This window comes from Corylus avellana, chromosome 4 (assembly GCF_965113065.1).
Source record: "Corylus avellana chromosome 4, dhCorAvel1.hap1.2, whole genome shotgun sequence".
In the NCBI taxonomy this organism is placed as follows: domain Eukaryota; kingdom Viridiplantae; phylum Streptophyta; class Magnoliopsida; order Fagales; family Betulaceae; genus Corylus; species Corylus avellana.
In genome coordinates, this window is record NC_142493.1 from 32,386,747 (window position 1) to 32,401,905 (window position 15,159).

Sequence of the window (15,159 nt, forward strand, 5' to 3'; positions counted from 1 at the left end):
TCAAAATATTATTCCAAAGTCCATTAAGCAGGCCATAGCATTGAAAGACTTGTCAATCAGTCTACTTTGCAAGGGACCCCAAGTAGTGCTTTTTAATGAGCAGCGGTTTGAACCTCTGAACAATATTAAACATCTCCAAGTTTTACTGTGAATCTGTGATATACTTTCAAATCAAACACACTGTTCTAACATAATATCCTCCAATGGCTCGACAGCCTCAAAAGTTTCTCCTCACCAATTTTTTTTGGATTGTTTCAATCCAATGTCCAAGTACCATAATCATCACACCTCTCTCTCTCTCTCTCTCTCTCTCTCTCTCATGACCGATCGAATACGATGATGTATATATACCAAAATTAAGATGTTTGGACAAATATGGATTAAATTTTCTCCAAAATTTATGGTATGGTCTGAAGGTATTAAATGTAGATTGAGATTCATTAAAAAATTTTTAAAATTTGAGATTCTTGAATTCATAAATCTCCGCCGTTTATCTCATCTAAGCGTCTAAAATAAGCCTTATTTCAGTATTTAATGAGGAAACATGACTTATTAAATTTCTTAGGAACCGTTCCTCTCCCGTCCAAAATGGATGATCTCTTTAAAGAGATCCAACGACCACAATGATACTACATGTCCTATATATATATATTTGGCCCTTGCAAGGGCCACCTTGAGGGTGGCCAAGGGCCAAATTTAAAAAAAAAATAATAATAAAATAAAATAGGAAGGCCTTTGGGGTTGGCCGAACCACCCCTTAAGGCCACCGAATGGTGGCCGAAGCCACCCTCAGGCCCTTCGGTGGCCCTTGGAGGTGGTTCGGCCAACCCCAAGGGCCTTCATTTTTTTTATTTGGCCATTGGCCAAGGGCCATGGAGTGGTTTCGGGGTGGCCAAAGCCACCCTCAAGCCCTCCAGTGGCCCTCTAGTGGCCCTTGGAGAGGGTTTGTCCACCCCTAAGAGGGCAGATGAAAAAAAAAAAATTATACTTTTTTTATTATTCTGTTTAAAATTTTTTAAATAATATTTTTTTATTTTTTTTATTAATGGGACACGTGGCATCGTTGTGATCGTTGGATCTCTTTAAATAGATCCTAACCATGAACAGGGCACTCTCCCGTCCATTTTGGACTAGAGAGGATCCGATTCCAACTCCTTAGGAATATGATCCTTTTGGATTGGAGAATATCTAGTTTATTGCTAGGATTTCTTAAAGCCACAAATGGGACACTTGTCCCACTATCAAAAAATAATAATAAAAAAATATTATTTAAGATTAAAAATAATAATAAAAAAATAAGGGGTAGTTGGCCACCTCATCTTGGCCATAGGTGGTGGCCGGACCACCCCATTTCAGCTAGGGGTGGCTTGAGAGTCACCCCCAATGGCTGGTCAGGGGTGGCCGGACCACCCTAAGGGCCTTGAGAGTGGTCCGGCCACCCCCAAGGGCCAAACAAAATTTTATTTTTTATTTTTTTAAATATTAAATAATATTTTATTATTATTTTTTGTTAATGGGACAAGTGTCCCATTTGTGGCAAAAATCCTAGCTATGAACTGGAAATGATCCTATTTCAATTCCTGGATTGAGATCCCCTCTAATTACTCAAAATTGGAGAATCTCATGTTACGAAATCGTGACCCTTCACTTTAAATCCAATAGACTATAAAATGCTACTTGCTTTTGTATAATGGACGCATTAAATTTTGATTTTAGGCTAGCTTTTGTTTTACCAAGGATTAAATGATTTTATATACTATTGGATTTAAAATTAAGGGATACAATTTCGTAACATAAGAATCTCCAATTTTGAGTAATTGGAGGGGATCTCAATCTCCAGACTCCAATTCCTTGAGGTAGCTTCTTCATTAAATTTCCTTAATAAATGTTGAAACATGGCTTCTTTTAGACGCTTAAATGAGGTGAAAAACTTAATGAATTTGATAATCTCAAATTTAAAAAGAATTCTAAGAGATTTTAATTCATTAGAGCATTTCTAGCAGTGTAGCTAAAATAGAGATATTAGCTACATTTAGCTATTTTTGCCATTTTTTTTTTCTCAAACAGAATAGTTTCATATTAGCTATTATACCTTAACTGTTACAGTGAATAGCTTCATATTGCTATTCACTGTAGCACATTGTTGAATATAATATTATTTATACATTATTTTCTCTCTCTTCTCTCTCTCCCTCAGCGTTTCTCTCTCTTCTCTCCCCTCTCAACGTTTCTCTCTCTTCTCTGTTCATTAATTTATGATACAAGTTCAAGTCTTTTGAATCACTTAAAACTCCCAAAAAGCAATTGCAGAGCTGGCCATGGGGGGTTTGGGTTGAGAGGGAATAGCTGGTTATGGGAGGTTTGGGTTTGGGTTGAGAGGTACGAGTGAGAGAGAGAGAGAGAAAAGTGAAAAAATAAAATAAAGAAAGATTAAAAAATAATTTTTTTTTTAAAAAATAGAGAATGATATAAAGAATCTGTTGGAATTGGTATTAAAAATGAGTAGTTAAAATAGAGAATTATGCTTTTTAATTAGATAGAATACCTCTTAATGCTCTTAAATGTATGAAACAAACATTTTTTTGACACCTCATATGGGACCCGATACGACAAATACAATAAAGCTGTGATATACCACGTGCAATTAGTCAAAGGCTACGAAAACGCGTTAGGAAATTAGAAGAAATTCTATGATCTTCTACATTAAATACAAGTTAATAGGGACAAATGAAAGATAGGGAGAGATTAAGTTTCGTGTTCAATCAGCAGCCGAAAAATGACAAAATTAAGGCATAAAGGGAGGGGAAATGAGAGGGAGGATTTTTCTTTTTTGAAAATAAGGGTTCATGGGGTTTGAACTTTTAAAAGTTGGGGGCCGGGGGTGTAGCAAAATTAGCTTTTGCATAGGGTTCCACAAGGTCGGTCTTTTCCTGGGTCGTCTTGCCCTTTGATGGCTGCTTGTGGGACAAATATCACCGACCCCTCCTCCACAATCCCTCGTGCCCTCTTCTCCTATTCTCCACCACCACTATCCCTTTTAATTCTACATTTTCTTTTTCTTTTTTTTCCAGATTCCCTCTCGAAAAAGCATAGGTTTTGTGTACACGTCAATTGCCATTCATATGTATTTTCTCATCATCTCTGAAACAGTACACCAAGACTACTAAATAGGCCGAATTTTTCCACTAGAATCGATGCCTCTTTTTTGGCGGGAGATTTCGTTGTCAAAGAAAGAGACCAGTGAAAAATGGCCATTTCTAGTTTATTTCCACTATAAATGGGTAGGGGCCGGGCGGTGGGGGCTCCACCATTTCAACATTTCAAAAGCTAAGTACACACGGTTGCCCTTTCTTTAATTCCACGTGCCAGACGCGTGTCTTGTCCACGTGGCATGGCAAACTGGTAGGTAAAACCGTTTGGTTAAAAGGGGTTTATGTATGTGAAACTGTGCGAGCTGGTGGTCTCCATGGTCGGTTATAATACATATATGCTTACAACCCTATAAACTGTGAAGCGGTGTGGGTTTTAACTTTCTTTTTTTACTTTTAGACTTAAGATATTGTTAATAGTGACAGAAAAGTAGTATAATTGCTGGCGTGACCAAAAGGACCAAGATCAAATTGGGAGAGTTTCCCTAATTAATTTTTCAGATTAATTATAATACTATCTTGGGACGGCTAGGTTAGGAAATAGGCCCACGTCATGTTTTAGATTTAATTAATATATATAAAAAAATAAAAAATAAATAAATAATTGAAGTTTAAATATTAGTTAGGTTTGAGTCACTTCAGTGAGAGAATTGTGTGGGGTTAGCCCCCACTATTTTTCTCATATTTATAGAATATTTACTTTGAATTACACGCTAATGCTAGTCCAAATCAATGGGCATCTAGAGAAGGCTCCATATCGTCGGTCATAAAAGGTGGACAATGGATATAGACTTCCCCCCTTCATCTTTCCTTTCTTTATGTTTTTTTTTTTTTTTCCCTGTTTAAATTCGGGAGTCGGTTAAATATTGAGCAGTCCGTTTACGCAAGTGTCCTCATTTTCTTTGCCATCTTCACCAACAAATTAGGTTAGCCATTATTCTTTCAAAAAAAAATTAGGTTAGCCATTAAGGCTGACTTTTGAACAATGGGTTTTGAATTTCTATTCATTGACTGAATTTCTTGAAGTTTTACCAGGCTAGTCAGTAGACAGGGCAATCTAGGATTCTTATACAACTTGTAAATACGTGTTAATATGTGATTGGTTGGTATTTTTTATTTGCTAATGTGACTCCAATCACATACTAATTAACTTGTGTTAACAAGTTAAAAAATAATTGTAAACTAATTGTAGATCTAAGATTAATTATCTAATTTTAGGAATGAGTATATATGTATATTGTTGCGTTGTAACTTGATTGGTTGGCAAATACTTCAAATTATGGAAGTGATTGTTATAATATATATAAAGAAAATATATCAACTAGAGTTTAAATTGTGCAAAAGATCATTTCCATAACAACTACACGAGGGTCGTAGGAGTGACAATTAGGCCCCGTTTGGTTTGCGGAATAGACCTTTGGATTGGACTAGCTAACACTAAGTATAGTTAGTCCTTTGTTTGGTAACACTCTATTATTGAGAATAGTCTATTCTCATGTGACTATTAATCTCATACACACAGGGTTAGCTAAGCCACTAATTAATCATTTCCTGTGAGATTAAATTAATTGTGTAAATTGCCACAAAAAACCCCACTTGTGGGATTAATTTTCGTTCTCTCTCTAAAAGTAATTATGTAAATTTTAGGCCGTGAGTCATGTGTATAAGATCATATGAGTCCACCTGAATCTCCCCATTTAATTTAATGCTCCTCAGCCCTATCAGTACCCTAACATGATATATTAAAATAAGTAGGTAACACGACCGAACTTTCATAATCCGTTTGATAAACAAAATTCTCAAGTATTGAGCATTAAAATTATGTTTTATACAAAAATATTGGCATAATAATTTACAATTATTGGGCATAAAAATGAATTACACTACCGAAGTTATATTTTTACAACTAAGAATGATCGAGCCATATATATATATACTTCATGTCTTCGTCACTAAATCCGAAGGCATTCAAAGAATAGGCATGTAATTAAAATTAAGCAAATGATAGATATGAAGTTTGTGAATTAGGATCATCTCTAGTTAGACGTTAGTTATATTTTAAGGGTATTTTTGTCAACTTAAAAAATGAAAAGACAAAAATACCCTTAAAATATAACTAACTGGATATTCTCCAGTTCATTTGAACGGGAGAAGATCCTGTTCCGAAGTTCGTGGCTTTCAAATCATAGTCACAAAACTTCAGATATAAAGTTATTGTGAAAATATCGTTTATGATGCAAGAAGTTGGTGAGAGAGAGCCACAAGGAGAAGGAGGATCGTGTGAACTTGCAACTAGCGGTGTAAACGAGTTGAGCTTGAATGGGTAGTACTTGCTCAAGCTTGGCTTGTTGAATTTTTTGTTAAGCTCGAGCTTGACATGAGCCCCATTTCATGTACAAGCTTGGCTCGTTAGGGTCGGTACCCTATCCAAGCTCAAACTCGAACTCGAACTCGACTTCTTGTACCAGATTATTTAAATTTTGTATTGAAGTATAAAATAAAATAAACTAAAAAAATCAAAGAAACAGAATAAACAAATTTTATTAATGACATAATTAAGTATAATAATTTTCCATTCAATCATATTAATTACAATTTAAATTGCTGATTCAATTAGCATTAGATACTTAATGGCTATCATTTAAGATATGACCATATGATTAATTTTTATTATTAAATTATATACTATATAAGTTATTTTTATTAATTAATATATATACACATATTTATGAATTAATATGTAAATATATAAATATATACGAGTCGTACTAACGAGCGAGCCAAGTTTTATATAGGTATGTGATGTTTAATAATAGAGTATAGTTTCATGTCCACGAATGACTCATTTAATAACTGAGTCGCGCACAAGCCAAGCTTTATCGAGCCGAACCCGAGCGAGCTTATGAGTAACTTTGTTTGTTTACAACCCTACTTGCAACTGCATGGTGGCATAGCAGGGGTGTGGGTTTTAGTTCATTGTTCACAACCAGGGAAGAGTGAAAGTTTCAAGAGACGAGATATGAGCAAGAGAGAGATGAGCAATTCTGGCATGTGAGTTGAGAGTGAGGGTTTTGATTTTTTGGTCTCAAGTCTTTAGGGTTTTGATTTTCTAGTAGTAAAAACAAAATTTACTTTATACGGGTTATGCAGGTCATCTGTTGGTTAAGCGAGTTGATCCGAAATTGACTATTTATTAATCGTGTTTAATCGAATTAACCGAATTTGATCTGAATAATATTTTATTAAATTTTAATTTGTTAATTTCATGTTGAATTCGTATTAAACTAGCGGGTCATATTAAAAATTATGTTAAAAATTACGAGCCTTACATGTGGGAGGGGGTGATGGCCTTTAAAAAAAATATTTGGAAGGTTAATAAATATAATTAAAAACCTTTTGAGAAGATTTCTAATACCCAACCAATGACAGCAATGCTCTTAAATTCTTGCATCAAATAATTGTTGCTTGTCTCTCACTTCGGACACTCATGTGAATTTCAATTAATTATAAACTCTTAATTATTTCACTAATTATTAGCTCTAAATCAATTCGTAAATGACTTTTGTAGTATTTCAAGCATTTTTTTTAAAAAAATAATAATAATGTTGGAGATAAATTATTATTTCAGATTAAAAATTAATAAAAATAACTAAGAAAAATGGAGTAATATACATTGGCGTAGCATTAGCTCCCCACCGTAGCAAAAAATTTGAACTTTCAAAACTCGAATTGACATTCACATACCACACACACACAACATGACGATCAGAGACGGCTAGAAAGCGCCTAGAGCGTGAACCAAAAATATTCACACAATTGTACAACCCCATTCCAATCGCGTGGGAACATACTCCCTAGCCAAACAGAAAAAGTTTACCGCTGCCAGACCTGACCCCACACACAACTCCCCCAATCGCAACAGAGCGTTCAGTGGCACGCCCTCAACAGCGCGTGGAGGCCGGCAATAGAGCTTGCTGATTGGAACCAAAACAGGCATTGAATTGGAAGGGAGAAATTGAGATGTGAAGGTTAGGTCACGAAGACCATCACGTCCCCTTTAAAAAAACCCAATTCAAAAACATTGCTGTAAATAAAAATAAAAACGAAAAAGGAATATAATATTAAAATAATAATTAAAAAAAACAGATAGTGTGCGTCTTTTCTGAGCAACGTGGGCATAGTCTACTCCACCATTCATTCATGTGTGAGATCTCTCATGGAATTCAGCGTTGTTTTCAAACTTCCCCTCATACCCGCGCACTAAAGCAAGAGGCCGTTGATTTATTTTAAATTATTATTATTATTATTATTATTATTATTGTTTTTTTTTTTTTCATATAATAAAATAAAATAAAATAAAAGCCGGTCTGTGCAAGCGAGTGTGAGATTCAAAAAGCTTGAAAGAGAAAGAGAGAGAGAGGGGAAACACAGAAACAGAAGAATCGGACAGGTCATCAATCCAGTCGTCCCCATCTCCGAAACTCTCAATCTCTACAGTCTCACTCCAAAGCAGAAGAGCAGAGATTTAGAGAACAAAGACGCGTCGTACCGTAGCGAGTTTCTATTCGTAACTCGTAGGAGTTGGAGTTTCTTATTAGATCCATTCTTTTGGATTATACGCAGGTTCGGAAAACGGTTTCTCGGATTTCGAGAAACAAAAAAGGAAAAAAGAAAAAAAAAAAAAAAGAAAGAAAAAAACGAGAAGTATTTATCTCAATCTCTATTTATTTATCTGATTTTCGGTGGTGGTGAATTTGATTGAATCCAATATCCAGGAATAGAGAGAAGAAAGGTGGACTGAAAAGAAAAGGTAGAATCCAAGGCAATTTTTAGAGTGTATAGGGGAAGGGAGGGGAGGGGGGGCGGATAAATGGAGCTTTTGAGAGGGGGCTTTACGGTTCCGTTTGAACACAACAGTAGTCCGTAAAGGGAGAGGGAAAGAGAGGGAAGGGGACTGTTGCGCCATAAAGGCTTTGGCTTTAGCATGCGAGTCGGGGATCAATAAAAAGGAAGGGAGAGCGTCCAAGAAAGAAAGAGAGAGCGAATAAAAAATGCAAGACATGAAGAAGACGAAGCAGCAGCCGGTAGGCAACGAAGATTCCAAGAAGAAGGAGCGCCACATTGTTACGTGGACTCAAGAGGTCCCATTTTTTTTTCTCTCTTTCTCTCTTCACTCTTAATATTCTTGGTTTTAAAACACTGGCTGATGTCATATAAGGTTGTGTGAGTTGCAGGAGGATGATATACTCCGCGAGCAAATTGGTCTTCATGGAACCGAGAAGTATGGATTTGATTTCCTCTCATTTCTTTTATCTGGGTGTGTTTTGTTTTCTTCTTTGAATCTAAGGCGATATTGATTTCGTGGTTGTATACTTGTATTGTGTGTAAGCAGTTGGGCGATTATTGCGTCCAAGTTCAAGGATAAGACGACGAGACAGTGCAGAAGAAGGTTAGTAAGTTGGATTGATAATGATATGATCCTCTGTTTCTTTGAAGACTCTGATCACTTTTTTTTTCTTTTTTTTTTTTTAAAAAAATTTATTTATTTTATTACTGGCTTAATCTTTTATGTTGGATAACAATTAATATTTTGCAGGTGGTACACATACTTGAATTCTGATTTCAAGAAAGGGGGGTGGTCGCCGGAGGAAGACATGCTCTTGTGCGAGGTAGTTGATGATGCTCTGATAAGTGAACTTCTGAGTGTACCACAATGTCACTGTTTAAGCATCTTTAATGATGCATATGAAGATGTTGATGTTGAAAGCAAATGTTACTTTCCTTCCACAATTGTTTGGCTGAAACACTGTTTTGCTATTACCATTTACCAGCACATAATTAAGATTGTAATGAAGGAAAACCTATACCAAGTACCGCTAAACCCTTTTGCGACTTTTATTGCTTCTCAAAAGCGAAACAGAGAAATACCCTTTACATTTTCAGTTTAGATAAGCATTAACCCTTTGTTGGATGTGGCTGTAATCTAATAATCATGGTGATCTGCAGGCTCAAAAGATATTTGGTAACAGATGGACAGAAATAGCAAAGGTGGTTTCAGGCAGGTAGATGAAGATTTCTTCCTCCCTTTGTGCAATAATAAATTTAAAAAAAAAAAAAAAAAAATCTCCATAGAGTATGCACAGTTAAAGTTTTATTCATCATGATGCTGCCTATGCAGAACGGATAATGCTGTGAAAAACCGTTTCTCCACCCTGTGCAAGAAGAGAGCAAAATATGAAGCCTTAGCAAAAGAGAATGCCAGTTCGTACATCAATCCAAACAACAAAAGGGTTTTATCCCAAAATGGGTTCAATTCAGATGGAACTCCAGAAATTGCAGCACCTATAAAGAAGATGAGGTACAGTGACGTTGAATATATACATAAAAAATGTCACTAACAATTTGTGCCTAACATAGTAGAACTCATTCTTTTGGCAAAATCCAGGAGGACCTACATCTCTGATCTCACTGAAAATTACAACTTAAGAGACAGAGCACACAAGCCAAGTGGAACGATGAATCAGCAGTTAAGGGCTCCTTTTGCTGTTTTAGTTCAGAACTTCCACAATGTGAATGACTTGCCCGCACAACTTCAAGCCGACAACGCCAAGGAAGTCCTCAAGAATGGTAATTCACCTCACATAAAAGATTTTTTGTTTAGTCCTTCAAATTGCTTTAAGGAAACCTGAGAAACACAGTAGGAGAAAGAGTATTGAGAATAGGACATCATTTTTCAATTTAGCTGACAAAATGTTGGTCTATTTTTCACCATGAAAATTCTGTTTTCCGTTGGTTGTTTGTTTTCCTCTATCAAGCATTTATTTGAACTTACTATTACTCTCCATTTTATCCAAAAGCAGTTCAGAATGACAAGATTCAGGGAACATTTCTCAAAAAAGATGACCCAAAGATAACTGCTTTGATGCAACAAGCAGAATTGCTCAGTTCACTTGCAGTAAAAGTTAATACAGAGAATACAGACCAGAGTCTTGAAAATGCTTGGAAGGTTAGACATAATTTTGCATTTGCTTTGATTTCAGCTATCAGCATCCAATGTTCTTCTCTAGGAATGGTCCACAACGTTGGACAGTGCCAATATTAAATTACGTATGGTTCACATGCATTGGATTAAACTGTTAGTTCAGTCCCTAACATCGATTAAAGCAATGCTTTTTTTTTTCTTTGTCATTCGTATGGCCCAAATCATTCTAAATGAGAATAAGCTCATCATCATATTAGTTGAGTTTTGGTTGAAATCTTTTGATCTGTAGTATGGCCAAACCGCAAGGACATGCATATGAAAGAAATGTTAGATTGACTCCGTAAAACCCACATTAGAGCAGAGATTTAAATATGATATGCACAAGAGTTTTCATATTCTCTAATATTCATCAAATATGATATAGGTTCTTCAAGATTTCTTGAGCCGAAGCAAAGAAAGTGATATTCTCAGTTATAGAGTCCCTGATATTCACGATCTTCAACTCGAAGATATCAAGGACTTGTTAGAGGACTTAAGGAGTAGTGACGAGGGAATTCAACTATCATGGAGGTAATGCATATGGTGTGGACTAATATTCAAATTTAAGAAGGCATTTATTTTAGGATGAATGATTTGAGCAGATTTTACTCACTATCAACATCTAATTGATTATCATTATACTGTAGGCAACCTGATCTATATGATGAGTCTCCTGGCAGCTCTGAATACAGCACAGAGTCAACTTTCCTGGTGCATACAGCTAGTAATAAAACAGAACAAGCACAAGCTGAGATAGGTTCACTGCATCAAGATATCAGAACTGGGTCACAATCAATTCATATTGGAGAGCAAAAGGATGTTGGTGAATGTGAGAAAGGGGTTATTTTTGGTGCAACCACAAAGCAAGGTAATGAAATCTTATATGGGATACAAGGGCCTATAAGCTTTCTATTCTTATTATTTAAGATGCACTGAATTAAAATTACTGATAAAATATCTAATCTTATTGCAGGGATATTCATGTCCTGTGATGAACAACCAAATGATGATGGAGTTGTTTCTGCCTCATCAAGTACAGAGTTTGGTTCCCCTCTTCAAGTAACCCCATTGTTCAGATCATTAGCAGCAGGAATCCCCAGCCCAAAATTTTCAGAAAGTGTGAGTTATTCTAAAACTTTGATTTTACCATTAAAGCTATTAGTAATATGTTTTTTTATAGCCGCAGCATCAAAAGTTTCAGTAATTCAATTAGTAATAGTAGTAGGACTTCCAAGGCTGTAAACTATCAAGCAGACTGCAGCAAAAGTGGCAGTAGTAGTAACAGTTTGGGACTTACTGATTTGTAGCAGTAGTGTATGAAGTATCCCAGCAACTGAGACTCAGTATTTAGCCACTATAAAAAATACCAAGGGTTTAAGCTAAACAGTTAAGACTTTTAGTGTACTTTTTGTCAGGCCAATGGTAGCTGTGGTAGTTAGTGGAATTAGAGAAGGTATTGGTGGTTAGAATTTGTGCCTGCAAACTATGAACCTACTACTATTAGTAGCAGTAGTTGAAAAAGGACTTCATGTGTCTGGTGTTCATGGACATATTAGTACAATTTAATCTACTGATAATGAAGCCAATAATTGTACAGTAGCAGCAACAGTTGTAACCATTTCAGTATATGGCAAACCTTACTTTTGGGGCATCCAAGTTAAACCTGGCGAAAATTTGGAACTTTATATAAGTTAAGCTCTAGAGACTACTACTATTCTAAGAATGAGAAAATTATGAATCAAATATGTGAGGGACATTTTTCCGTGAAAGTGTGAGCAAGTTACTTATCCACCTTAATGTTAAGAATGCTCACTGCAGTTAAAAAGGGACCAGAAAGGGGGGTAGACACGAAACAGAAATTAGAGAAAAGATTTTGAAAATAAGGAAGGAGTATTTTTTTCAAAAAGTAACTCAACTAGTAACTTATTATTATGTTGGTGACTTGGATGAACTCGACTAAAATAGTTGCCTGCTTGGTTTTCTTTAATTACCAGGTGTCTTTTATAAATAATAAGATTACTGCAAATCCTGTAAAATGTAGGTGATGCATAGGTGACCCCAACAAGAATAGAAATAAATCATAAATAAGAACTCCATACTTTCATGTCCAAAAAAAAAAAAATAGAACTCCATACTTTTAACTATGGCCAAGATTTTGAAGTGCTAGCATATGCTTTTGATTATTATTTGCACCAAACTTTTGTTTGAAATTAAAAAATTAGCACAATATTATAAAGCACAGCAGGTCTAAGAAGTTCTACCCCAACACTAAAATCAAGCTAACTTTGTTGCTTCTGTTATAATCCTTATAGATGATCTTATCACAGCTTCTGAGCTTTTTATGTATCTTCTATATTTCTGTATCCTAGTAGCCATAACTCTACCCCATTTTTTCTTCATATGTTCAACTGTACCTTTGTCTACCACAAATCAGCAAAATACTACACGGTATAAAAGCATAAAATAATGAAACAGCAAAATATCAAGACAGAAAATTAAGTTTTATATCTGAACAACCACCAAATTCCCTAGGCGCTTAGAGTTGTTTTCAGTTCTGTTGTGTGATGACCTATCTAGGTCATGTACATATGCGGAGAAACTCAGTTAGGCGAAGTGGGTCTGAGATGTTGCCTTGAACTAATCAATCTAGTGATCTACTGCACAACAAAGGAAACTGAGAGGATGATAGGTTGTTTACATCTAGCTAAAGCTTATTCCGTCCCTCCTCCTGGACAACACTCATTACACATTAGTGTGTTAATAAATGAAAAGGTGTCAAAACTCCATAATGTCCATCCCAAATTAAATAGTGTGGGCTCTGCCCCTTTGATGTATTGATAATTTCCTTTGTTCTCACAATGAGGGGGTGAAGAACAGGAGAATTGAGGAGGAGATCAGTTAGACTTGCCCTTATGATTTACTTTTTTCTACATATTTGTGTGTCTGTCTCAAAATTTGATCAAAGACTGACCACTTTCTTTTTTTTTTTTCTTTTTTCTTTTTTCTCCAGGAAAGGAGCTTCCTACTAAAAACACTTGGAATGGAGTCCCCTTCCCCCAACCCAAGTTCTAATCCTTCACAACCACCAACCTGCAAAAGAGCCCTTCTCCACAGTCTATAGCCAACCCTTCTGATTTACCACACAATAGAAAATTTATATGCTCCAGATCCATTCTTGAGTTCTTGTCTTCTCGTTTGAGTTCAGTTTCTTAGGTTTGCAGCCATTCCGGCCTGAAATTTTACATAGGCATGTTGAGATCTGCATTCCAAGAGCCCCGGATCTAGAATGTTATGGTGCATTTTGCCATTCTCCAACACATCTAACGTGTTATGCATTTTTTCTTCCCTACCACAGTTACTACCTTGATACTCACATAAAATCCAGTGTGCTCGGTGTGTCACTTTTTTGTTTTTTTGTTTTTTCTCGTGCTATGTGGTTTTGGGTGTTCAAGTTTTTGGTCTTTATTTATGATTTGTACAGAACCTGTTATATAGTCCCTAGTCATTCAGAGTGTAAGTATATATCGGCAGCTCGCCTGTATCCCACCTAGGATATATGACGAAAGACACAGGAAAGAGGAGAAAAAAAAAAAAAAGTAAAGGAGAATTAACCAGTTGAAATGGATTCCTATATGTTGTTTTTGGGTGTGCAAAGGGTATAGAATAAGGCCTTATTTTTTATTTATTTCCCCCTGATTTCTGATGTAATGAAACTTAGTATGAATGGATTGCAAGTGTTTTCTGGTTTTGGTGTGCACATACCTCTTCTTGGCTATTTTTCTTCCTTAGATCAATGCAGTACCATGTATATATCTACACGAAATTGTAATAGAATGTGAGAATTCTGCAGCAGGAAGCACCAGACACATGCATACAAGGAAGCATCAAATACAAGTTTCAAATATAACCTCCCTTTCCCTTACGTTTCTTGCAAAGAACAAGAGAAAGGAAAAGAAAATGCCATGAGATGTTTGAGGTAGGAAGCCATAGTCTACCACATCATCTCATTTCTCCCAAAGAACCAGAGAGAGTATCAAATCAGAGAATTCATCCAAAGAAAGAAGCAGAGATTGGAGACTACGAAACTGAAGAGAGGAGGAAATGGAATGCCTTACTTACAGAGGGTATAGAGTGCGTGCCTTCAATTCTGGTCTGGCTGTGGAATTGGAGTGAAGACTCCTCTCTCTCTCTCTCTCTCTCTCTCTGTGTCTTCTCTTTGAGTTTTCTGCCGAGGAGGAAAGTCAATTGAAGAAGGTTTAAAAAACGTAGCTATTGGGGAAGATCAACCCACGGTGGGTGAGGGTAAGTGGAGGACAAGTATAATTATGACGAAAGCAAAAGCAATTGGTAAAAGTGGGAGGGAACTCTCTACAAAATAAAGCGCACTCATTTGCCGTCAACTTTCTCGAGGGAAGCTACTCTTTATTACTCTTTTAACGCTATTTTTGCCATGCAAAATGGTTTGACCCTTGCTGATAAGACCATCAACTGAGCATTGCAGCACACTGCAATCATGATTTGCCCACATGAACAAACAAATAAAATACAAAACAAAGCAAACATCTTCATTATTTGCCTTCTAAGTTCTAATCCACATAAAAGAAAAGAAAAAAAAAAATCACAACCTTCCTTTCCTAGTACTCCCACCCAACCCATGTCCCAATCATCCAAGACCCAAACCACTAACACCACTTCAAGAATTGGTAGAGGTGCCCCTATCAATCATCGCCGTTTGGTGAGGTAAAATATGCCGTTTAGTGTAATGGAGCCTAGTTTGTTCTTTCGTAAAAAGCTTGGGATCAATTGTTGGGTATAAAGAGTGCATTAGGAGGGTTTAAGAGGTTGTCATTGTGAGAAGCCTGTGTGGTTATGTTATGTTATGTGTAATGGTTTTTTATTTGCTCTTTTTATATTGAATAGACAAAAAAAAAAAAATTAAAAAAAAAAAATCAAATAATTGATGGATTATGTGCATAAATTGAGTGCTGA

The 15,159-nt window shown here is 36.0% G+C and overlaps 1 protein-coding gene and 1 long non-coding RNA gene across 3 annotated transcripts; one reads left to right on the forward strand and one right to left on the reverse strand.

Moving 5' to 3' along the window:
* The first annotated feature begins 7,544 nt into the window (after positions 1-7,544).
* FLP (Duplicated homeodomain-like superfamily protein) lies at positions 7,545-13,918 on the forward strand. Of its 2 annotated transcripts, none has more exons than XM_059592545.2 (12): positions 7,545-8,290; positions 8,384-8,430; positions 8,542-8,598; positions 8,746-8,818; positions 9,156-9,211; positions 9,328-9,507; positions 9,595-9,776; positions 10,007-10,155; positions 10,556-10,701; positions 10,818-11,038; positions 11,144-11,289; positions 13,181-13,918. In XM_059592545.2, the coding sequence occupies exons 1-12, from the start codon at positions 8,201-8,203 to the stop codon at positions 13,289-13,291; spliced, it is 1,458 nt and encodes a 485-aa protein (XP_059448528.1). In that variant the 5' UTR covers positions 7,545-8,200; the 3' UTR covers positions 13,292-13,918. The 2 variants fall into 2 exon arrangements, with proteins under 2 accessions (XP_059448528.1, XP_059448529.1); XM_059592546.2 differs by having other exon boundaries at positions 10,010-10,155.
* On the reverse strand, positions 9,751-14,534 carry LOC132179776 (uncharacterized). Its single transcript, XR_009439966.2, has 3 exons — positions 14,290-14,534; positions 13,933-13,983; positions 9,751-9,834 (listed from the first exon to the last, which is right to left on the reverse strand). It is a non-coding gene; the product is annotated as an uncharacterized LOC132179776 (long non-coding RNA).
* Positions 14,535-15,159: the final 625 nt, after the last annotated feature.